General features: G+C 40.1%; 1 protein-coding gene across 1 annotated transcript in view; it reads left to right on the top strand.

The window, feature by feature from the left end:
• The window catches only part of TMEM91 (transmembrane protein 91), a 43,887-nt gene extending 17,266 nt beyond the window's left edge, over positions 1-26,621 (top strand). Inside the window, exons 3-4 of the mRNA XM_063431292.1 lie at positions 24,974-25,117; positions 25,971-26,621. Of these exons, the coding sequence (XP_063287362.1) occupies positions 24,974-25,117; positions 25,971-26,129 (303 nt within the window). The 3' untranslated portion in view covers positions 26,130-26,621. The remainder of the gene's footprint in view (positions 1-24,973; positions 25,118-25,970) is intronic.
• The last annotated feature ends 235 nt before the right edge of the window (positions 26,622-26,856 follow it).

The raw sequence follows: 26,856 nt of genomic DNA, 5'->3' as shown, positions 1-26,856 counted from the left end.
GATGGGGGTGTAGTGACAGAGCTGTGTATGGGGTCAGTACAGGAATAGCAGAGAGAGCTGTAGGGCAGGATGGAGGTGTAGTGACAGAGCTGTGTGTGGGGTCAGTACAGGAATAGCAGAGAGAGCTGCAGGGCAGGATGGAGGTGTAGTGACAGAGCTGTGTGAGGGGTCAGTACAGGAATAGCAGAGAGAGCTGCAGGGCAGGATGGAGGTGCAGTGACGGAGCTGTTTGTGGGGTCAGTACAGGAATAGCAGAGAGAGCTGTAGGGCAGGATGGAGGTGTAGTGACAGAGCTGTGTGTGGGGGTCAATACAGGAATAGCAGAGAGAGCTGCAGGGCAGGATGGAGGTGCAGTGACGGAGCTGTGTGTGGGGTCAGTACAGGAATAGCAGAGAGAGCTGTAGGGCAGGATGGGGGTGTAGTGACAGAGCTGTGTATGGGGTCAGTACAGGAATAGCAGAGAGAGCTGTAGGGCAGGATGGAGGTGTAGTGACAGAGCTGTGAGTGGGGTCAGTACAGGAATAGCAGAGAGAGCTGTAGGGCAGGATGGAGGTGTAGTGACAGAGCTGTGTGTGGGGTCAGTACAGGAATAGCACAGAGAGAGCTGCAGGGCAGGATGGAGGTGTAGTGAGAGAGCTGTGTGTGGTGTCAGTACAGGAATAGCAGAGAGAGCTGCAGGGCAGGATGGAGGTGTAGTGACAGAGCTGTGTGTGGGGTCAGTACAGGAATAGCACAGAGAGAGCTGTAGGGCAGGATGGAGGTGTAGTAACAGAGCTGTGTGGTGTCAGTACAGGAATAGTAGTGAGAGTTGCAGGGCAGGATGGAGGTGTAGTGACAGAGCTGTGTGTGGTCAGTACAGGAATAGCAGAGAGAGCTGCAGGGCAGGATGGAGGTGTAGTGACAGAGCTGTGTGTGGGGTCAGTACAGGAATAGCAGAGAGAGCTGCAGGGCAGGATGGAGGTGCAGTGACAGAGCTGTGTGTGGGGTCAGTACAGGAATAGCAGAGAGCTGCAGGGCAGGATGGAGGTGTAGTGAGCATAAATAATTGGAAGTGTGTGTGTGTGTGTGTGTTGTTCTGGGTCCTGGTTAATGGATGAAGGGATAATATCTATGTGAATACACAATCTATCAGTATCCTATAGACTGTAAGCTTGTTTGAGCAGGGTCCTCTTCAACCTATCGTTCCTGTAAGTTTTATTGTAATTGCCCTATTTATAGTTAAATCCCCCCTTTCATAATATTGTAAAGCGCTACGGAATCTGTTGGCGCCATATAAATGGTAATAATAAGATGTTTGTGTGCTGCTTGTGTCAGACAGACTGGGTTTGTACGCTTCAGTGACCCACAACTGTGACTAATCACTGCTAGAACCTGAGCAGAGACACTAGCTTTGTGTAGTATTTTGTTGTCATGTATCACAGTGTATAATGATGTGTATTTTATGAATAGTGTGTATAATTATATTAGCTGTGTGTATCATTGTGTTGCTGTGTGTATAATTATATTAGCTATGTGTATCAGTATATTAGCTGTGTAAATCATTGTGTTGCTGTGTGTATAATTGTATTAACTGTATGAATCATTGTGTTAGCTGTGTGTATCATTGTGTTTGCTGTGTGTAGCATTGTGTTGGCTGTGTGTATCATTGTGTTGCTGTGTGTATCATTGTGTTTGCTGTGTGTAGCATTGTGTTGGCTGTGTGTATCATTGTGTTGCTGTGTGTATCATTGTGTTTGCTGTGTGTAGCATTGTGTTTCCTATGTGTATCATTGTGTTTTCTATGTGTATCATTGTGTTGCTGTGTGTATCATTGTATTAGTTGTGTGTATCACTGTGTGTATCATTATGTTAGCTCTGTGTATCATTCTATTAGTTGTGTGCATCATTGTATTAGTTGTGTGTATCATGGTATTAGCTGTGTGTATCATTATGTTAGCTCTGTGTATCATTGTATTAGTTGTGTGTATCATTGTATGCAATCCCGGCATCCCGGCATCCACCCCAAAGCAGTGGCGGAATTATAATAGAAAGAGCCCTGGTGCAAAAGGTAGAACCCAATCTGTCGTGCAACAATGCTTTGACAGCTGATGCTCTACCAATTTTCCATTTTGCTGGGTTGTACTTAGCACTGAGCCGTGTTTGTGTGTTTGAAAATAAGCATGTGTTTGTATGGAGTGTGTTTGTGTGAATGTGTTTGTATGTGGTGTTGCAAGTGTGCATTTATGTGTAGTGTTGGTTTTTGAATGTAGTAGTTTGTTCATATATAATTTTTGTGTTTAATACAGAGGTGTGTTTGTATGGAGTATTGATGTTTCAATGCAGCAGTGTGTTTGTAATGTTGAAGTTTGAATGGAGGGGTGTATTTGTATTTAATGTTGGTGCACAGACACACTGATACACATGCAGATACACATATACACACACTGACTACATACAGGTACACAGGCACATACACTGGTAGACATACTGACACACTGACACACATACTGACACACACACAGGCATATATACAGACATACTGAAACACACACACACACACAGGCACATACACTGACAGACAAACTGACACACATACACAGGCACATACACTGACAGATATACTGACACACACAGGCACATACACTGGTAGACATACTGACACACTGACAGACATACTGACACACACACAGGCATATATACAGACATACTGACACACACACACACAGGCACATACACTGACAGACAAACTGACACACATACACAGGCACATACACTGACAGATATACTGACATAAAGATACATAAACTGATAGACATACTGACACACACATACACTGAAATAAATACTGACACACACAGACAGGCAAATACACTGACACACACAGATACAAATACTGACCGACAGTCACACACACACACACACACACACACACACACACACACACAGACATACTGACACACAGATACATACACTGACAGACACTGAAATAAATATTGACACACACTAACAGACATACTGACACACACAGACATACACTGACAGACATCACTGACAGACATACTGACACACTAACAGACATACTGACACACACAGTTATACTGACACACACACACACACTATTAGCAGTGTGTATCATTGTATTAGCTGTGTGCATCATTGTGTTGCTGTGTGTATCATTATATTAGCTATGTGTATTATTGTGTTGCTGTGTGTATCACTGTGTTAGCTGTGCATCATTGTATTAGCTGTGTGTATTATTGTGTTGCTGTGTGTATTATTGTGTTGCTGTGTGTATCATTATATTAGCTATGTGTATTATTGTGTTGCTATGTATCATTGTGTCAGCTTGGTGTATCATTGTGTTGCTATGTGTATCATTGTATTAGCTGTGTGTATCATTGTGTTGCTGTGTGTATCACTGTGTTAGCTGTGTGTATCATTGTGTCGGCTTTGTGTATCATTGTGTTAGCTGTGTGTATCTTTGCATTGACTGTGTGTGTTACTGTGTTAGCTGTGCGTTATTGTGTTGGCTTTGTGTATCATTGAACTGGCTGCATTATTTGTTGCATTGATTTTGTGTATTACTGTGTCTAGTGAATGGTGTATATGATTGTATGGACAATGCATATCATTCTGTTGGCTGTGTATGTATGTATCATTGTGTATACTACACACACACACACACACACACGTGCACTATTTTATCATATTGAAGGATCATGGGAAATGAAGCTGATTTGCATGAAATGCCTCTGTCTATGCCAATCTGGAAGAGAGTTGAGATGTCAGAGTGTAGGAATGTTTAAAGAATGATGGTAATGGTGAAATGATGTGCAGTTTTCTCTGTGTATGTAGCTTGACTGGGTCCCCGTAGAAGGCATTGCTCCAGCACTATGACTAAATATTAATGCACAGAATGTATCCTAGTCCTGTATCTGTAATATTCTATCCCTTTCCTCGCAGTCTGATAGTAATGGCGTATCGCTGGTCCAGTACCCAGAATTCCTATCACAGTGTTAGAAAGTATAAATTGGGTTTCACTGGGGGCTCGAGCTGTCACTACCACGTCCGCAATAATCAATTTTTACTTTCTCATAATTAGTGCATATCCAGGGCTTGGGATGTTGAAATTAAAAAGCATGATCGTAGGAGGCTAGCACGAATAATGGCTCTTTTATACAATAATATAAAGGTATTAAATAAATACATTAGGAGTTTAGTATGTGTATACTGAAATCCTAAAAGAGGGTATAGATTATATACTAGAGGAGGAGGGTACGATTATATATGAGAGGAAGGTATAGATTATATACAGAACTAGAGGAGGGTATAGATTATATACTAGAAAATGGTATAGATTATATTCTAGAGGATGGTATAGATTATATACTAGCGGAGGGTATAGATTATATACTGGAGGAAGGTATAGATTATATACAGAACTAGAGGAGGGTATGGATTATATACTGGAGGAGGGTATAGATTATATACTAGAGGAGGGCATAGATTATATACTAGAGGAGGGTATAGATTATATACTAGAGGAGGGTATAGATTATATACTAGAGGAGGGCATAGATTATATACTAGAGGAGGGTATAGATTATATACTAGAGGAGGGTATAGATTATATACTAGAGGAGGGCATAGATTATATACTAGAGGAGAGTATAGATTATATACTAGAGGAGGGTATAGATTATATACTAGAGGATGGTATAGATTATATACTAGAGGAGGGTATAGATTATATACTAGCGGAGGGTATAGATTATATACTGGAGGAAGGTATAGATTATATACAGAACTAGAGGAGGGTATGGATTATATACTGGAGGAGGGTATAGATTATATACTCGAGGAGGGTATAGATTATATACAGAACTAGAGGAGGGTATAGATTATCTAAAGGAGGGGTTATAGATTATATACTGGAGGATGGTATAGATTATATACTAGAGGAGGGTATAGATTATATACTAGAAAAGGGTATAGATTATATACTAGAAAAGGGTATAGATTATATACTAGTGGAGTGTATAGATAATATACTGGAGGAGGGTATATATTATATACAGAACTAGAGGAGGGTATAGATTACATACTAGTGGAGGGTATAGATTATATACTGGAGGAGGGTATAGATTATATTCTAGAGGAAGATATAGATTATATGCTAGAAAGGGGTATAGATTATATATTAGAGGAGGGTAAAGATTATCTAAAGGGGGTATAGACTATATACTAAAGGAGGGTATAGATTATATACTAGAGGAGGGTGTAGATTATATACTAGAGGACGTTATAGATTATATACTAGAAGAGGGTATAGATTATATACTAGAGGAGAGTATAGATCAGGCATAGCCTAGGCAACCTTCGGCACTGCAGATGTTTTGGACTACACCTCCCATGATGCTTTGCCAGCATAATAAGGTAAAGAGCATTATGCCTACCCCTGGTATAGATTATATATTAGAAGAGGGTATAGATTATATACTGAAGGAGGGTATAGATTATATACTAGAAGAGGGTATGGATTATATGCTAAAGGATGGTATAGAATATATACTAGAGGAGGGTATAGATTATTTACTGGAGGATGGTATAGATTAGATACTGAAGGAGGGCATAGATTATATACTAGAAGAGGGTATGGACTATATGCTAAAGGATGGTATAGAATATATACTAGAGGAAGGTATAGATTATATACTAGAGGATGGTATAGATTATATACTAGAGGAGAGTATAGATTATATACTAGAGGAGGGTATAGATTATATACTAGAAGAGGGTATGGACTATATGCTAAAGAATGTATAGAATATATACTAGAGGAAGGTATAGATTATATACTGGAGGATGGTATAGATTATATACTAAAGGACGGTATGGATTATATACTAGAAGAGGGTATAGATTATATACTAGAGGAGAGTATAGATTATATACTACAGAAGGGTATAGATTATATATTAGAAGAGGGTATAGATTATATATTAGAAGAGGGTATAGATTATATATGGAAGGAGGGTATAGATTATATATTAGAGGAGGGTATAGATTATATGATAAAGGATGGTATAAATTATATACTAGAGGAGGGTATAGATTACATATTAGAGGAGGGTATAGATTATATGATAAAGGATGGTATAGATTATATATTAGAGGAGGGTGTAGATTATATGATAAAGGATGGTATAGATTATATATTAGAGGAGGGTATAGATTATATACTAGAGGAGGGTATAGATTATATATTAGAGGAGGGTATAGATTATATGATAAAGGAGGGTATAGATTATATACTACAGAAGGGTATAGATTATATATTAGAAGAGGGTATAGATTATATATTAGAAGAGGGTATAGATTATATATGGAAGGAGGGTATAGATTATATATTAGAGGAGGGTATAGATTATATACTAGAGGAGGGTATAGATTATATACTAGAGGAGGGTATAGATTATATATTAGAGGAGGGTATAGATTATATGATAAAGGATGGTATAGATTATATACTGGAGGATGGTATAGATTATATATGGAAGGAGGGTATAGATTATATATTAGAGGAGGGTATAGATTGTATGATAAAGGATGGTATAGATTATATACTAGAGGAGGGTATAGATTATATACTAGAGGAGGGCATAGATTATATACTAGAGGAGGGCATAGATTATATACTAGAGGAGGGTATAGATTATATACTAGAGGAGGGCATAGATTATATACTAGAGGAGGGTATAGATTATATACTAGAGGAGGGTATAGATTAAATACTAGAGGAGGGCATAGATTATATACTAGAGGAGGGCATAGATTATATACTAGAGGAGGGTATAGATTATATACTAGAGGAGGGCATAGATTATATACTAGAGGAGGGCATAGATTATATACTAGAGGAGGGTATAGATTATATACTAGAGGAGGGTATAGATTATTTACTGGAGGATGGTATAGATTATATACTGAAGGAGGGCATAGATTATATACTAGAAGAGGGTATGGACTATATGCTAAAGGATGGTATAGAATATATACTAGAGGAAGGTATAGATTATATACTAGAGGATGGTATAGATTATATACTAGAGGAGAGTATAGATTATATACTAGAGGAGGGTATAGATTATATACTAGAAGAGGGTATGGACTATATGCTAAAGAATGTATAGAATATATACTAGAGGAAGGTATAGATTATATACTGGAGGATGGTATAGATTATATACTAAAGGACGGTATGGATTATATACTAGAAGAGGGTATAGATTATATACTAGAGGAGAGTATAGATTATATACTACAGAAGGGTATAGATTATATATTAGAAGAGGGTATAGATTATATATTAGAAGAGGGTATAGATTATATATGGAAGGAGGGTATAGATTATATATTAGAGGAGGGTATAGATGATATGATAAAGGATGGTATAAATTATATACTAGAGGAGGGTATAGATTACATATTAGAGGAGGGTATAGATTATATGATAAAGGATGGTATAGATTATATATTAGAGGAGGGTATAGATTATATACTAGAGGAGGGTATAGATTATATATTAGAGGAGGGTATAGATTATATGATAAAGGAGGGTATAGATTATATACTACAGAAGGGTATAGATTATATATTAGAAGAGGGTATAGATTATATATTAGAAGAGGGTATAGATTATATATGGAAGGAGGGTATAGATTATATATTAGAGGAGGGTATAGATTATATATGGAAGGAGGGTATAGATTATATATTAGAGGAGGGTATAGATTATATGATAAAGGATGGTATAGATTATATACTGGAGGATGGTATAGATTATATATGGAAGGAGGGTATAGATTATATATTAGAGGAGGGTATAGATTGTATGATAAAGGATGGTATAGATTATATACTAGAGGAGGGTATAGATTATATACTAGAGGAGGGCATAGATTATATACTAGAGGAGGGCATAGATTATATACTAGAGGAGGGTATAGATTATATACTAGAGGAGGGCATAGATTATATACTAGAGGAGGGTATAGATTATATACTAGAGGAGGGTATAGATTAAATACTAGAGGAGGGCATAGATTATATACTAGAGGAGGGCATAGATTATATACTAGAGGAGGGTATAGATCATATACTAGAGGAGGGCATAGATTATATACTAGAGGAGGGCATAGATTATATACTAGAGGAGGGTATAGATTATATACTAGAGGAGGGTATAGATTATATACTAGAGGAGGGCATAGATTATATACTAGAGGAGAGTATAGATTATATACTAGAGGAGGGTATAGATTATATACTAGAGGATGGTATAGATTATATACTAAAGAAGGGTATAGATTATATACTAGAGCAGTGTATAGATTATAGAGGAAGGTACAGAATATAGAGGAAGGTACAGATTATAGAGGAAGGTACAGATTATAGAGGAAGGTACAGATTATAGGGGAAGGTACAGATTATAGAGGAAGCTACAGATTATAGAGGAAGCTACAGATTATAGAGGAAGGTATAGATTATAGAGGAAGGTACAGATTATAGAGGAAGGTATAGATTATAGAGGAAGGTATAGATTATAGGGGAAGGTACAGATTATAGGTGAAGGTACAGATTATAGGGGAAGGTACAGATTATAGAGGAAGGTACAGATTATAGAGGAAGGTACAGATTATAGAGGAAGGTATAGATTATAGAGGAAGGTACAGATTATAGGGGAAGGTACAGATTATAGAGGAAGGTACAGATTATAGAGGAAGGTATAGATTATATACTAGAGGAGGGTATAGATTATATACTAGAGGAGGGCATAGATTATATACTAGAGGAGGGCATAGATTATATACTAGAGGAGGGCATAGATTATATACTAGAGGAGGGCATAGATTATATACTAGAGGAGGGTATAGATTATATACTAGAGGAGGGTATAGATTAAATACTAGAGGAGGGCATAGATTATATACTAGAGGAGGGCATAGATTATATACTAGAGGAGGGTATAGATTATATACTAGAGGAGGGCATAGATTATATACTAGAGGAGGGCATAGATTATATACTAGAGGAGGGTATAGATTATATACTAGAGGAGGGCATAAATTATATACTAGAGGAGAGTATAGATTATATACTAGAGGATGGTATAGATTATATACTAAAGAAGGGTATAGATTATATACTAGAGCAGTGTATAGATTATAGAGGAAGGTACAGAATATAGAGGAAGGTACAGATTATAGAGGAAGGTACAGATTATAGAGGAAGGTATAGATTATAGGGGAAGGTACAGATTATAGAGGAAGCTACAGATTATAGAGGAAGCTACAGATTATAGAGGAAGGTATAGATTATAGAGGAAGGTACAGATTATAGAGGAAGGTATAGATTATAGAGGAAGGTATAGATTATAGGGGAAGGTACAGATTATAGGTGAAGGTACAGATTATAGGAGAAGGTACAGATTATAGAGGAAGGTACAGATTATAGAGGAAGGTATAGATTATAGAGGAAGGTACAGATTATAGGGGAAGGTACAGATTATAGAGGAAGGTACAGATTATAGAGGAAGGTATAGATTATATACTAGAGGAGGGCATAGATTATATACTAGAGGAGGGTTTAGATTATATACTAGAGGAGGGTATAGATTATATACTAGAGGAGGGCATAGATTATATACTAGAGGAGAGTATAGATTATATACTAGAGGAGGGTATAGATTATATACTAGAGGATGGTATAGATTATATACCAAAGAAGGGTATAGATTATATACTAGAGCAGTGTATAGATTATAGAGGAAGGTACAGAATATAGAGGAAGGTACAGATTATAGAGGAAGGTACAGATTATAGAGGAAGGTATAGATTATAGGGGAAGGTACAGATTATAGAGGAAGCTACAGATTATAGAGGAAGCTACAGATTATAGAGGAAGGTATAGATTATAGAGGAAGGTACAGATTATAGAGGAAGGTATAGATTATAGAGGAAGGTATAGATTATAGGGGAAGGTACAGATTATAGGTGAAGGTACAGATTATAGGGGAAGGTACAGATTATAGAGGAAGGTACAGATTATAGAGGAAGGTACAGATTATAGAGGAAGGTACAGATTATAGAGGAAGGTATAGATTATAGAGGAAGGTACAGATTATAGGGGAAGGTACAGATTATAGAGGAAGGTACAGATTATAGAGGAAGGTATAGATTATAGAGGAAGGTATAGATTATAGAGGAAGGTACAGATTATAGAGGAAGATATAGATTATAGAGGAAGGTACAGATTATAGAGGAAGGTATAGATTATATACTAGAGGAGGGCATAGATTATATACTAGAGGAGGGCATAGATTATATACTAGAGGAGGGTATAGATTATATACTAGAGGAGGGTATAGATTATATACTAGAGGAGGGCATAGATTATATACTAGGGGAGGGCATAGATTATATACTAGAGGAGGGTATAGATTATATACTAGAGGAGGGTATAGATTATATACTAGAGGAGGGCATAGATTATATACTAGAGGAGAGTATAGATTATATACTAGAGGATGGTATAGATTATATACTAAAGAAGGGTATAGATTATATACTAGAGCAGTGTATAGATTATAGAGGAAGGTACAGAATATAGAGGAAGGTACAGATTATAGAGGAAGGTACAGATTATAGAGGAAGGTATAGATTATAGGGGAAGGTACAGATTATAGAGGAAGCTACAGATTATAGAGGAAGGTATAGATTATAGAGGAAGGTATAGATTATAGAGGAAGGTATAGATTATAGGGGAAGGTACAGATTATAGGGGAAGGTACAGATTATAGAGGAAGGTACAGATTATAGAGGAAGGTACAGATTATAGAGGAAGGTATAGATTATAGAGGAAGGTACAGATTATAGGGGAAGGTACAGATTATAGAGGAAGGTACAGATTATAGAGGAAGGTATAGATTATAGAGGAAGGTATAGATTATAGAGGAAGGTACAGATTATAGAGGAAGGTATAGATTATAGAGGAAGGTACAGATTATAGAGGAAGGTATAGATTATAGGGGAAGGTACAGATTATAGAGGAAGGTACAGATTATAGAGGAAGGTAGAGATTATAGAGGAAGGTATAGATTATAGGGGAAGGTACAGATTATAGAGGAAGGTACAGATTATAGACGAAGGTACAGATTATAGTGGAAGGTACAGATTATAGGGGAAGGTATAGATTATAGGGGAAGGTACAGATTATAGAGGAAGGTACAGATTATAGAGGAAGGTATAGATTATAGGGGAAGGTACAGATTATAGGGGAAGGTACAGATTATAGAGGAAGGTACAGATCATAGAGGAAGGTACAGATTATAGAGGAAGGTACAGATTATAGAGGAAGGTACAGATCATAGAGGAAGGTACAGATTATAGAGGAAGGTACAGAATATAGAGGAAGGTATAGATTATAGGGGAAGGTACAGATTATAGAGGAAGGTATAGATTATAGAGGAAGGTACAGATTATAGGGGAAGGTACAGATTATAGGGGAAGGTACAGATTATAGAGGAAGGTACAGATTATAGGGGAAGGTACAGATTATAGGGGAAGGTACAGATTATAGAGGAAGGTACAGATTATAGAGGAAGGTACAGATTATAGAGGAAGGTACAGATTATAGAGGAAGGTACAGAATATAGAGGAAGGTACAGATTATAGGGGAAGGTACAGATTATAGAGGAAGGTACAGATTATAGAGGAAGGTACAGATTATAGAGGTGCCTAGAGAGATATCAGCTATGCCTCACTGATGATGCCTAACAAGGCTGAAATGATCATCTGGGGTTGCTGTGTCTCTCGTGCAGAGAGAACTTGCTGGTATTTCGGATCTGGACTGCCCGTATGGGTGGGACCAGTCTGATATGCTTCAGATATGTTCTCTCTGTAATGGCACAAGATGAGCTAAAACCAGCTTGAGTTCTGAGCGGGGACCCACCGTAGGGCAGGCTATTTCAGCTGCTGTCCGTTCTCAGAATACTCTTGCGACCCGTTTTTCTCTCTCCACAGATTATAGGGGAAGGTACAGATTATACGGGAAGGTATAGATTATAGGGGAAGGTACAGATTATAGGGGAAGGTATAGATTATAGGGGAAGGTATAGATTATAGAGGAAGGTACAGATTATAGAGGAAGGTATAGATTATAGGGGAAGGTACAGATTATAGAGGAAGGTACAGATTATAGGGGAAGGTATAGATTATAGAGGAAGGTACAGATTATAGAGGAAGGTATAGATTATAGGGGAAGGTACAGATTATAGAGGAAGGTACAGATTATAGGGGAAGGTACAGATTATACGGGAAGGTATAGATTATAGGGGAAGGTATAGATTATAGGGGAAGGTATAGATTATAGAGGAAGGTACAGATTATAGAGGAAGGTACAGATTATAGAGGAAGGTACAGATTATAGGGGAAGGTACAGATTATAGGGGAAGGTACAGATTATAGAGGAAGGTACAGATTATAGAGGAAGGTACAGATTATAGAGGAAGGTATAGATTATAGGGGAAGGTACAGATTATAGAGGAAGCTACAGATTATAGAGGAAGCTACAGATTATAGAGGAAGGTATTGATTATAGAGGAAGGTACAGATTATAGAGGAAGGTATAGATTATAGAGGAAGGTATAGATTATAGGGGAAGGTACAGATTATAGGTGAAGGTACAGATTATAGGGGAAGGTACAGATTATAGAGGAAGGTACAGATTATAGAGGAAGGTACAGATTATAGAGGAAGGTATAGATTATAGAGGAAGGTACAGATTATAGGGGAAGGTACAGATTATAGAGGAAGGTACAGATTATAGAGGAAGGTATAGATTATATACTAGAGGAGGGTATAGATTATATACTAGAGGAGGGCATAGATTATATACTAGAGGAGGGCATAGATTATATACTAGAGGAGGGCATAGATTATATACTAGAGGAGGGCATAGATTATATACTAGAGGAGGGTATAGATTATATACTAGAGGAGGGTATAGATTAAATACTAGAGGAGGGCATAGATTATATACTAGAGGAGGGCATAGATTATATACTAGAGGAGGGTATAGATTATATACTAGAGGAGGGCATAGATTATATACTAGAGGAGGGCATAGATTATATACTAGAGGAGGGTATAGATTATATACTAGAGGAGGGCATAGATTATATACTAGAGGAGAGTATAGATTATATACTAGAGGATGGTATAGATTATATACTAAAGAAGGGTATAGATTATATACTAGAGCAGTGTATAGATTATAGAGGAAGGTACAGAATATAGAGGAAGGTACAGATTATAGAGGAAGGTACAGATTATAGAGGAAGGTATAGATTATAGGGGAAGGTACAGATTATAGAGGAAGCTACAGATTATAGAGGAAGCTACAGATTATAGAGGAAGGTATAGATTATAGAGGAAGGTACAGATTATAGAGGAAGGTATAGATTATAGAGGAAGGTATAGATTATAGGGGAAGGTACAGATTATAGGTGAAGGTACAGATTATAGGAGAAGGTACAGATTATAGAGGAAGGTACAGATTATAGAGGAAGGTACAGATTATAGAGGAAGGTATAGATTATAGAGGAAGGTACAGATTATAGGGGAAGGTACAGATTATAGAGGAAGGTACAGATTATAGAGGAAGGTATAGATTATATACTAGAGGAGGGCATAGATTATATACTAGAGGAGGGTTTAGATTATATACTAGAGGAGGGTATAGATTATATACTAGAGGAGGGCATAGATTATATACTAGAGGAGAGTATAGATTATATACTAGAGGAGGGTATAGATTATATACTAGAGGATGGTATAGATTATATACTAAAGAAGGGTATAGATTATATACTAGAGCAGTGTATAGATTATAGAGGAAGGTACAGAATATAGAGGAAGGTACAGATTATAGAGGAAGGTATAGATTATAGGGGAAGGTACAGATTATAGAGGAAGCTACAGTTTATAGAGGAAGCTACAGATTATAGAGGAAGGTATAGATTATAGAGGAAGGTACAGATTATAGAGGAAGGTATAGATTATAGAGGAAGGTATAGATTATAGGTGAAGGTACAGATTATAGGTGAAGGTACAGATTATAGGGGAAGGTACAGATTATAGAGGAAGGTACAGATTATAGAGGAAGGTACAGATTATAGAGGAAGGTATAGATTATAGAGGAAGGTACAGATTATAGGGGAAGGTACAGATTATAGAGGAAGGTACAGATTATAGAGGAAGGTATAGATTATAGAGGAAGGTACAGATTATAGAGGAAGATATAGATTATAGAGGAAGGTACAGATTATAGAGGAAGGTATAGATTATATACTAGAGGAGGGCATAGATTATATACTAGAGGAGGACATAGATTATATACTAGAGGAGGGTATAGATTATATACTAGAGGAGGGTATAGATTATATACTAGAGGAGGGCATAGATTATATACTAGAGGAGGGCATAGATTATATACTAGAGGAGGGTATAGATTATATACTAGAGGAGGGTATAGATTATATACTAGAGGAGGGCATAGATTATATACTAGAGGAGAGTATAGATTATATACTAGAGGATGGTATAGATTATATACTAAAGAAGGGTATAGATTATATACTAGAGCAGTGTATAGATTATAGAGGAAGGTACAGAATATAGAGGAAGGTACAGATTATAGAGGAAGGTACAGATTATAGAGGAAGGTATAGATTATAGGGGAAGGTACAGATTATAGAGGAAGCTACAGATTATAGAGGAAGGTATAGATTATAGAGGAAGGTATAGATTATAGAGGAAGGTATAGATTATAGGGGAAGGTACAGATTATAGGGGAAGGTACAGATTATAGAGGAAGGTACAGATTATAGAGGAAGGTACAGATTATAGAGGAAGGTATAGATTATAGAGGAAGGTACAGATTATAGGGGAAGGTACAGATTATAGAGGAAGGTACAGATTATAGAGGAAGGTATAGATTATAGAGGAAGGTACAGATTATAGAGGAAGGTATAGATTATAGAGGATGTACAGATTATAGAGGAAGGTATAGATTATAGGGGAAGGTACAGATTATAGAGGAAGGTACAGATTATAGAGGAAGGTAGAGATTATAGAGGAAGGTATAGATTATAGGGGAAGGTACAGATTATAGAGGAAGGTACAGATTATAGACGAAGGTACAGATTATAGTGGAAGGTACAGATTATAGGGGAAGGTATAGATTATAGGGGAAGGTACAGATTATAGAGGAAGGTACAGATTATAGAGGAAGGTATAGATTATAGGGGAAGGTACAGATTATAGGGGAAGGTACAGATTATAGAGGAAGGTACAGATCATAGAGGAAGGTACAGATTATAGAGGAAGGTACAGATTATAGAGGAAGGTACAGATTATAGAGGAAGGTACAGATCATAGAGGAAGGTACAGATTATAGAGGAAGGTACAGAATATAGAGGAAGGTATAGATTATAGGGGAAGGTACAGATTATAGAGGAAGGTATAGATTATAGAGGAAGGTACAGATTATAGGGGAAGGTACAGATTATAGGGGAAGGTACAGATTATAGAGGAAGGTACAGATTATAGGGGAAGGTACAGATTATAGGGGAAGGTACAGATTATAGAGGAAGGTACAGATTATAGAGGAAGGTACAGATTATAGAGGAAGGTACAGATTATAGAGGAAGGTACAGAATATAGAGGAAGGTACAGATTATAGGGGAAGGTACAGATTATAGAGGAAGGTACAGATTATAGAGGAAGGTACAGATTATAGAGGTGCCTAGAGAGATATCAGCTATGCCTCACTGATGATGCCTAACAAGGCTGAAATGATCATCTGGGGTTGCTGTGTCTCTCGTGCAGAGAGAACTTGCTGGTATTTCGGATCTGGACTGCCCGTATGGGTGGGACCAGTCTGATATGCTTCAGATATGTTCTCTCTGTAATGGCACAAGATGAGCTAAAACCAGCTTGAGTTCTGAGCGGGGACCCACCGTAGGGCAGGCTATTTCAGCTGCTGTCCGTTCTCAGAATACTCTTGCGACCCGTTTTTCTCTCTCCACAGATTATAGGGGAAGGTACAGATTATACGGGAAGGTATAGATTATAGGGGAAGGTACAGATTATAGGGGAAGGTATAGATTATAGGGGAAGGTATAGATTATAGAGGAAGGTACAGATTATAGAGGAAGGTATAGATTATAGGGGAAGGTACAGATTATAGAGGAAGGTACAGATTATAGGGGAAGGTATAGATTATAGAGGAAGGTACAGATTATAGAGGAAGGTATAGATTATAGGGGAAGGTACAGATTATAGAGGAAGGTACAGATTATAGGGGAAGGTACAGATTATACGGGAAGGTATAGATTATAGGGGAAGGTATAGATTATAGGGGAAGGTATAGATTATAGAGGAAGGTACAGATTATAGAGGAAGGTACAGATTATAGAGGAAGGTACAGATTATAGGGGAAGGTACAGATTATAGGGGAAGGTACAGATTATAGAGGAAGGTACAGATTATAGAGGAAGGTACAGATTATAGAGGAAGGTACAGATTATAGAGGAAGGTACAGAATATAGAGGAAGGTACAGATTATAGGGGAAGGTACAGATTATAGAGGAAGGTACAGATTATAGAGGAAGGTACAGATTATAGAGGTGCCTAGAGAGATATCAGCTATGCCTCACTGATGATGCCTAACAAGGCTGAAATGATCATCTGGGGTTGCTGTGTCTCTCGTGCAGAGAGAACTTGCTGGTATTTCGGATCTGGACTGCCCGTATGGGTGGGACCAGTCTGATATGCTTCAGATATGTTCTCTCTGTAATGGCACAAGATGAGCTAAAACCAGCTTGAGTTCTGAGCGGGGACCCACCGTAGGGCAGGCTATTTCAGCTGCTGTCCGTTCTCAGAATACTCTTGCGACCCGTTTTTCTCTCTCCACAGATTATAGGGGAAGGTACAGATTATACGGGAAGGTATAGATTATAGGGGAAGGTACAGATTATAGGGGAAGGTACAGATTATAGGGGAAGGTATAGATTATAGGGGAAGGTATAGATTATAGAGGAAGGTACAGATTATAGAGGAAGGTATAGATTATAGGGGAAGGTACAGATTATAGAGGAAGGTACAGATTATAGGGGAAGGTATAGATTATAGAGGAAGGTATAGATTATAGGGGAAGGTACAGATTATACGGGAAGGTATAGATTATAGGGGAAGGTACAGATTATAGGGGAAGGTACAGATTATAGGGGAAGGTATAGATTATAGGGGAAGGTATAGATTATAGAGGAAGGTACAGATTATAGAGGAAGGTATAGATTATAGGGGAAGGTACCTCCAGTCCAGCTCAGAAAATATTTGCCTAAAACTTGCTATTTTGCTGATTCTAGTCAGTTAGCAGGTTATTGCATGAAGGCCGGGAGTAATGAGTGTGTGGAAGGTGGCTCCCCTGTCTCTGTGCTCGTTCCGATCTGTATTGCTAGAATATGCACAATTAGAACAATGCAATATGTGCAGATAATGCTCAGTCCCCGTACCTTCGCTGCCTTGTGAATGAATCAGCGCTGTCACAGCGCGGCTGAAGCCGTATTCTAGGCTAATTTATGAATCTGTCAGGAGTTTGAAAAATGGTTCACAGAACGAACAGCTCATTTCACGAGATCATTTGAATAACTCAGGATTGCATAAATGTGACAAGTTTGCTTTAATTTAGTTTTCAGTTTTCCGTGGCGCTTGGGTCGTGGCTGCCAAACTATAGTTTAAACGATGTGAAGCTCACAGACTAACACGCGGGATCCCAAACATTCTGACGGTTTTACAAACTGATGTGTGATTGATCAAGGTGAATAATAGGGTCAATAAGTATTGATTGTTCAATCGTGGATGAAATATACCCCTTTTAACTCTCTCCAATAGCCTAACTCTTCATTACACCCCAGCCAAAGCACTTACCTGGCCTAAAACCTACCAAAAGGCAAAACATCATCATCACTAATCACTGAGTGAGTGGGGGTGTGGCCAGGGCTGTTCTGAGTGTGAGTGTGAGTGGAGGTGTTATCAGGAGCTGGGCTGTTTTGAGTGGAGGTGTTATCAGGAGCTGGGCTGTTTTGAGTGTGAGTGGAGGTGTTATCAGGAGCGGGGCTGTTCTGAGTGTGAGTGGAGGTGTTATCAGAAGCGGGGCTGTTCTGAGTGTGAGTGGAGGTGTTATCAGGAGCGTGGCTGTTCTTGGTGTGAGTGGAGGTGTTATCAGGAGCTGGGCTGTTCTGAGTGTGAGTGGAGGTGTTATCAGGAGCTGGGCTGTTCTGAGTGTGAGTGGAGGTGTTATCAGGAGCTGGGCTATTTTGAGTGGAGGTGTTATCAGGAGCTGGGCTGTTTTGAGTGGAGGTGTTATCAGGAGCGTGGCTGTTTTGAGTGTGAGTGGAGGTGTTATCAGGAGCTGGGCTGTTCTGGGTGTGAGTGGAGGTGTTATCAGGAGCTGGGCTGTTTTGAGTGGAGGTGTTATCAGGAGCTGGGCTGTTTTGAGTGTGAGTGGAGGTGTTATCAGGAGCTGGGCTATTTTGAGTGTGAGTATTATTGCTGTGGAGCTCTGTTATACGATCAGACACATTACTGGGAGTATTATTGCTGTGGAGCTCTGTTATACACTCAGACCCATTACTGGGAGTATTATTGCTGTGGAGCTCTGTTATACACTCAGTCACATTACTGGGAGTATTATTGCTGTGGAGCTCTGTTATACACTCAGTCACATTACTGGGAGTATTATTGCTGTGGAGCTCTGTGATACACTCAGACACATTACTGGTAGTATTGCTGCGGGGCTCTGTTATACACTCAGACACTTTACTGGGAGTATTATTGCTGTGGAGCTCTGTTATAAACTCAGACACATTACTGGGAGTAATATTACTGCGGAGCTCTGTTATACACTCAGACACATTACTGGGAGTATTATTGCTGTGGAACTCTGTTATACACTCAGACACATTACTGGGAGTATTATTGCTGTGGAGCTCTGTTATACACTCAGACACATTACTGGGAGTATTATTACTGTGGAGCTCTGTTATACACGCAGACACGCCAACAATATGGAGCTCCTAGAAACGAGGGACATTAGGATAGAAAAGAAGAAAAGAGGGATTTGGGACCAAAATAGGGACTGTCCCTGTTAAATAGGGACACTTGGGAGGTATGCTGTTCTGTCCTGCATTTTGTTGTTTCTTGGCGCACCTGCCACACATGCCTCTGGTAACAGGTTTTAATTGATTATCAAATGTCCAACTGCACAAAGTAAAACAAAGCTTTTGAAGTGTTTTCCGAGGGTCCAGTTAGTTCTCTCGTATCACATGATGCACGGACAATTCGATGACTGGTTGTTAGCAACTTTCCTTTATAATGCCCACGGACAAACGCATCAAATAGATTTTTGTTACCATAGCAACGCAAGAGGCTAAAAAAATTAATCTCCCTTTAGTTTGAATTTCTTGAGGTTTGTTAAATATGCACACAGATGGCGGTTATATTCCTCATCTCACAGACAGCAGACAAAGCGTCATTAAACTAAATGCCAGATACGAAATATACCTAGGAGTATAAAGGGTTAAAACTGTCCAATTCAGAGAGAGTAATGTTGGTCCAGGGAATTCTCAAATACTTGAGGCAGAAATGAAGATTTCAATTCATTATTGGAATTATATCATGCCTGCACGTCTCCCAGTGCACTATGACTATAATTCCCATGAATCAGCCAGTGGAGTGGAATATGCGCAATTCAGTCCTAATTTAGATCAACAGATTCCGAACTTGGAGAGGTTAAACGGAATGAGCTCTGGGGCTGGATTTCAACATAATTAACTATGGAAGAAACAAAACTGTATCTTGGCTCTTACACGAACCCTGCGCAGTAATTATTTCTGTATAATTAATGGGATTAGTGCCCGTCCTGGGAGGGAACAGCTTTAATTAGAATTTATAATTATTTTTCCCGCTGTTATGCAATTAAATATTTTGATAACAATGTTTATGGGAATGACATGGCGTTCGGTGGCGATGGCGCATGTAGAGCGTTTATTGGTACATTAGTGATGGTGCTTGTATTACAGGTTACGGTATTGATGGGGATCAGATGGCGCCATTCTACGTTTCTTTACATTTTTATAGTCCGGTTTCTATCTGCGCTTTTAATAACTCGCCATGTGCTCAGCAGGGGTTAATTCGGATCGACACATAAAATATATGAATCAAAACACAGGCTCAGGTGTGTGCTGGGAAGGAAGTGGTCTTACTTTACTTTAAAACACGTAATTTGTAACCCCCAGAGATTTAACACCTAACTCACCAGAGTTGTGCCCTATTAGGCAGAACTTAAAGAAAATGATAACGAAACTCAGCCAGTCCACCCCCCCTTTAAATTAGGCAGGTGACCTCAACCCCGATAAAAGACTACGACATATTGAACTTATAGGGAGCGACGGAGGGGAAAACAGCTCTACATTCTTCTTTCTTCTGACGCAAAATATCACCTCAGGGCGCCTTATATATTGCGTTTTTTCCCGCTCTAGAGCGCCCTCGCGGACAAGCACTCCAATCAGAGCACTGTCCGCGCAGACTCCTGCATTGAGGTTCACAAGGGCATCGCAACAGCCGTTACTGATGCCCTCGTGACTGATAGCGGTGTGTGCAGCAACTTTGACCCCTGAATAACCCCGCGATGCACATGTGTACCTAGTCATTCTTTTGGCGCAGTGCGTTATCTGTCCGCCATTGTATTGCGAAAGTGGCTCCCAGTGTGTATTCAGCGATAAACAGAAAGACCAGAATAAAAACAAAGTAATCCTCAGACCCCCTCTCCATGTCTCATACAGGGAGTGGCTGGGAGCTCGTGCCAGAATTACTGGGGGTTTCCCAAACTCATAGCCCACTTTTCTTATAAAAGTCGATGAAAAGTTAACAGAGCGAGACTCTGTCTCTCTCTCTCTGTGACGCTCTGTCTGTCTCTCTCTCTCCGTGGCGCTCTCTCTCTCTCCATGATACTCTGTCTCTCTCTCCGTGGTGCACTACCAGAGGGACGCTCTGTCTCTCTCTCTCCGTGGCGCTCTATCAAAGGGACGCTCTGTCTCTCTCTCTCTCTCTCTCTCCATGATACTCTGTCTCTCTTTCCGTGACGCTCTGTCTGTCTCTCTCTCCGTGGCGCTCTATCAGAGGGATGCTCTGTCTGTCTCTCTCTCTCTCTGTGGCGCTCTATCAGAGGGATGCTCTGTCTCTCTCTCTCTCTTTCCGTGACGCTCTGTCTCTCTCTCCGTGGCGCTCTATCAGAGGGATGCTCTGTCTCTCTCTCTCCGTGGCGCTCTATCAGAGGGATGCTCTCTCTCTCTCTCTCCGTGGCGCTCTATCAGAGGGACGCTCTGTCTCTCTCTCCGTGGCGCTCTATCAGAGGGACGCTCTGTCTCTCTCTCCGTGGCGCTCTATCAGAGGGACGCTCTGTCTCTCTCCGTGGCGCTCTATCAGAGGGACGCTCTGTCTCTCTCCGTGGCGCTCTATCAGAGGGACGCTCTGTCTCTCTCTCTCTCCATGGCGCTCTATCAGAGGGACGCTCTGTCTCTCTCTCCGTGGCGGTCTATCAGACCGTGTTAACGTGTTTGTGTATATCTCTCAGTTCCCTCTTTGCTGTTATTTGCTATGTCGTCCCAGGGGAGTTAGTTAGCTCTGCGGATTGACAGCACGGTTTAATTAAAACACATCGCAGCCTAACACAACCCTCTACAGGCACTCAGTGAACTTCGGAATTTACCAATACAGCTCACGGTGTATCGTGGGTTATATTGTGTTTAAAGGGAGATTTTAAAGTGACATGGTCCCTTTTCCCACAATCGGTTTACCGGGTACCTCCCTTACAATTTGATTTTTAATAATTCTGTCCTTTCTATTGGAGCTGAAATGCCCAGAAAGCTTCTGGACTAGCGATTAGAGAGCCAGAGGCCATAACTGGCTAGTGAAAGTAAGAACGCTTTATACATTGATAATGACATTATCCTGAGATTATTAAACTCTGACCATAAACACTACGTATAGTGACTGCCGAACATGAAACTAAGCCAACTGTCTGCCCAGGTGAAATTCTTGCCATTAAGCAGCATTTAGTAAATATGTCGCTAATTTAGCGATCAGTGCCCCCACCGTCCCCCCAATCCAGCGGCTGTCCGAGTCATTCAGAATGTTTCCCTTCCAGCGTGTAGATTTACAAAGGCTGGGGTTAAACTGGCTTTTCGAGTCAATATTTGTTATTTTCTGGGTCACCATTTTCCCTGTACAGGCTGCCACTTATCACTGGCATTCTGGTACCTACTGTTAAAGGGACAGTAAAACATTTTATTGTGTTAGATTACATTATATTACAGATATAATGTGTCCATCCAGGTTTGTGGCACAATGAGAAATGGCTTCACACTTTGTTTAATGCAGCAGCAGGAAAAGGTGTGTTTTAAAGGTTTAATGTGACGGACTCATACTAAAACATCAAATATACTCTGTAACTATAACCATGTCACTATCTAGCTGTGTGGAACCCTGACTGACGCACATCAACAGATTGAGACATCGACACACAGCATTTACACACATTCAAATCTTTAAATAGTGTGAGGGGGTGTCTGTGCTGTGTATACATGGCGTGGTGTAGTAGGTATACATGGTGTGGTGTAGTAGGTATACATGGAGTGGTGTATTATATATGTATGGCGTAGTATATACATGGCGTGGTGTAGTAGTGTATACATGGGGTGGTGTAGTTGTGTATACATGGGGTGGTGTAGTTGTGTATACATGGGGTGGTGTAGTTGTGTATACATGGAGTGGTGTACTAGTGTATACATGGCGTGGTGTACTAGTGTATACATGGCGTGGTGTACTAGTGTATACATGGCGTGGTGTACTAGTGTATACATGGCGTGGTGTACTAGTGTATACATGGCGTGGTGTACTAGTGTATACATGGCGTGGTGTACTAGTGTATACATGGCGTGGTGTACTAGTTTATACATGGCGTGGTGTACTAGTTTATACATGGCGTGGTGTACTAGTTTATACATGGCGTGGTGTACTAGTGTATACATGGCGTGGTGTACTAGTGTATACATGGCGTGGTGTACTAGTGTATACATGGCGTGGTGTACTAGTGTATACATGGCGTGGTGTACTAGTGTATACATGGCGTGGTGTACTAGTGTATACATGGCGTGGTGTACTAGTGTATACATGGCGTGGTGTAGTAGTGTATACATGGGATGGTGTAGTAGTATATACATGGGATGGTGTATTAGGTATACATGGGATGGTGTATTAGGTATACATGGGATGGTGTATTAGGTATACATGGGATGGTGTAGTAGTGTATACATGGCGTGGTGTAGTAGCGTATACATGGCGTGGTGTAGTAGTGTATACATGGCGTGGTGTAGTAGTGTATACATGGGGTACTGGTGTAGTAGTGTATACATGGTGCGGTGTAGTAGTGTATACGTGGCGTAGTACTGTATACGTGGTGTAGTAGGTATACATGGCGTGGTGTAGTAGGTATACATGGCGTGGTGTAGTAGTGTATACATGGCGTGGTGTAGTAGTGTATACATGGCGTGGTGTATTGGGTATACATGGCGTGGTGTATTGGGTATACATGGCATGGTGTAGTGGTGTATACATGGCGTGGTGTAGTAATGTATACATGGCGTGGTGTAGTAGTGTATACATGGGGTGGTGTAGTTGTGTATACATGGAGTGGTGTAGTAGTGTATACATGGAGTGGTGTAGTAGTGTATACATGGAGTGGTGTAGTAGTGTATACATGGAGTGGTGTACTAGTGTATACATGGCGTGGTGTACTAGTGTATACATGGCGTGGTGTACTAGTGTATACATGGCGTGGTGTACTAGTGTATACATGGCGTGGTGTACTAGTGTATACATGGCGTGGTGTACTAGTGTATACATGGCGTGGTGTACTAGTGTATACATGGGATGGTGTAGTAGTATATACATGGGATGGTGTATTAGGTATACATGGGATGGTGTATTAGGTATACATGGCATGGTGTAGTAGTGTATACATGGCGTGGTGTAGTAGTGTATACATGGCGTGGTGTATTGGGTATACATGGTGTGGTGTATTGGGTATACATGGCATGGTGTGGTAGTGTATACATGGCGTGGTGTAGTAATGTATACATGGCGTGGTGTAGAAGTATATACATGGGATGGTGTAGTAGTGTATACATGGGATGGTGTAGTGTATACATGGCATGGTGTAGTAGTGTATACATGGCGTGGTGTAGAAGTGTATACATGGTGTAGTAGTGTATACATGGAATTGTGTAGAAGTGTATACATGGCACGGGGAAGTAGTGTATACATTGTGTAGTAGTGTATACATGGAATGGTGTAGTAGTGTATACATGGTGTAGTAGTGTATATATGACATGGTGTAGTAGTGTATGCGTGGCATGGTGTCGAAGTGTATACATGGGATGGTGTAGTAGTGTATATATGACATGGTGTAGTAGTGTATACATATCGGTGTAGTAGTGTATGCGTGGCATGGTGTAGCAGTGTATATATGACATAGTGTAGTAGTGTATACATATCGGTGTAGTAGTGTATGCGTGGCATGGTGTAGAAGTGTATACATGGGATGGTGTAGCAGTGTATACATATCGGTGTAGTAGTGCATACATATCGGTGTAGTAGTGTATGCGTGGCATGGTGTAGTAGTTTATACATTGAGTGGTGTATTAGGTATATATTACATGGTGTGATAGTGTATTCGTGGCATGGTGTAGAAGTGTATACATGGTGTAGTAGTGTGCGGGACGCTGACACTGTCTTTTTTCCCCCTTTAGAACGACTCGTCTAGTGAAAGTGACACGGACAGTGAAAGTCACTTCTCGCTGTTGCTGCCGCAGGACTATCTAGGTCTGGCCGTGTTCTCTATGCTGTGCTGTTTCTGGCCCATGGGCATTGCAGCATTCATTCTGTCCCAGAAGGTGAGAACAGACACAATGGGGGGATTGAGGACCAGGGTCAGTAGAAAAGGAGGGAGAAACTCAAGCAGACATGGCAGTGTTAGAATATGTGGTGATGAGGGTAATGGTGGTGGGAGAGGACGTGGGGTGATGGTAGTATTATAGTATGTGGGTAATGGTGGTGGCAATGGTGGTGGGAGAGGACGTGGGCTGATGGTAGTGTTATAGTATGTGGGTAATGTGGTGGGATAGGACGTGGTGTGATGGTAGTGTTATAGTATGTGGGTAATGGTGGCAGAGGATGTGGGGTGATGGTAGTGTTATAGTATGTGTGTAATGTGGTGGGATAGGACGTGGGGTGATGGTAGTGTTATAGTATGTGGGTAATGGTGGTGGGAGAGGACGTGGGGTGATGGTACTATTATAGTATGTGTGTAATGTGGTGGGATAGGACGTGGGGTGATGGTAGTGTTATAGTATGTGTGTTATGGTGGTGGGATAGGAAGTGGGGTGATGGTAGTCTTATAGTATGTGGGTAATGGTGATAGGATGTGGGGTGATAGTATTGTTATAGTATGTGAGTAATGGTGGTTGGATAGGATGTGGGGTGATGGTAGTGTTATAGTATGTGGGTAATGGTAAGGATATTAGTGGTGGTAGCAGTAAATTACATGGGTATATGGTAGTCCCAGAGGAACTGGTTGCAGTTCCATGTTTTGGGAAGGGAAGCATGTATTAGCTATGGGTTGTAAATGGGAAGGAATTAATGAAGAGGGATGATAAAATTGGGGTGTTCCCTATGTATTTAACAATTGCCCACAATGTGTACTCACTGTTACCTCCACTTACTAACGCCAGATTCCTCTCTCTCTAGACAAATAAAGCGTCGGCTCAAGGTGACTACCACGGGGCAAGTGTGGCTTCCAGACAAACCTTTCTGCTAGCCGTACTCTCCATCTTCCTGGGAATCTGTACCTACGTTGGGGCTGTGGTGGCACTCATTTCTTACCTGTCTAACAAATCCTCCACCTAGTAGTGTTTACTATGAAACGACCCAACGCGTTTCGCCCCCGTCTGACTGACACTTTAGGGGGAAAAATCGTAATTAATGCAATACTCACCTACATGGTGTCCAAAGAACTCTATTTCTTTTCCATGTATGATCATTTTTATTGTACCAGCAAACACGGACATGTGCACACAGCGAGGCATGCCTTTCAAACTTGCAGAATGCAGATTGGATCACCTGCTTTTGTAACACATTTGGTCATGTCAAGTGCAGTCCCTGTGGCCATGTGTGGCTACCAGGCCTCTATATGTGGCCACCATGAGTCGCCCTGGCCAGTAAACTTATACTCTCGTGCTATGACCACGTCAGCTGCGACCACGGATCACATCACCTTGTATTACCACACAAGAAGCGCCAGTCTGTGTGTGATCCGACTGGGATCGCCCTAATGTCCACGCTTTATTTTGGCTTTTATCTCATTCAATTCTTTCGTGGAATGGCGCAAAGTATGATTGATACAACTATATTAAATTAATAAGAAATTATTTTAAAAAATGCGTCCCGTGTGAAGATTATTTAGTGTGGAAACTAATTTGCAATACATAAGAAACTCACATTGAGAAGGCGGTGAGTGCTAGCAGTGAGGGACACTCATGGTGAGAAGGCGGTGAGTGGTAGCAGTGAGGGACACTCACATTCAATAGGTGAGTGCTAGCAGTGAGGGACGCTCACGGTGAGAAGGCGGTGAGTG

The sequence above is a fragment of the Pelobates fuscus genome, chromosome 9 (assembly GCF_036172605.1).
Source record: "Pelobates fuscus isolate aPelFus1 chromosome 9, aPelFus1.pri, whole genome shotgun sequence".
Taxonomy (NCBI): domain Eukaryota; kingdom Metazoa; phylum Chordata; class Amphibia; order Anura; family Pelobatidae; genus Pelobates; species Pelobates fuscus.
This window is presented reverse-complemented; position numbering and strand designations above follow the sequence as displayed.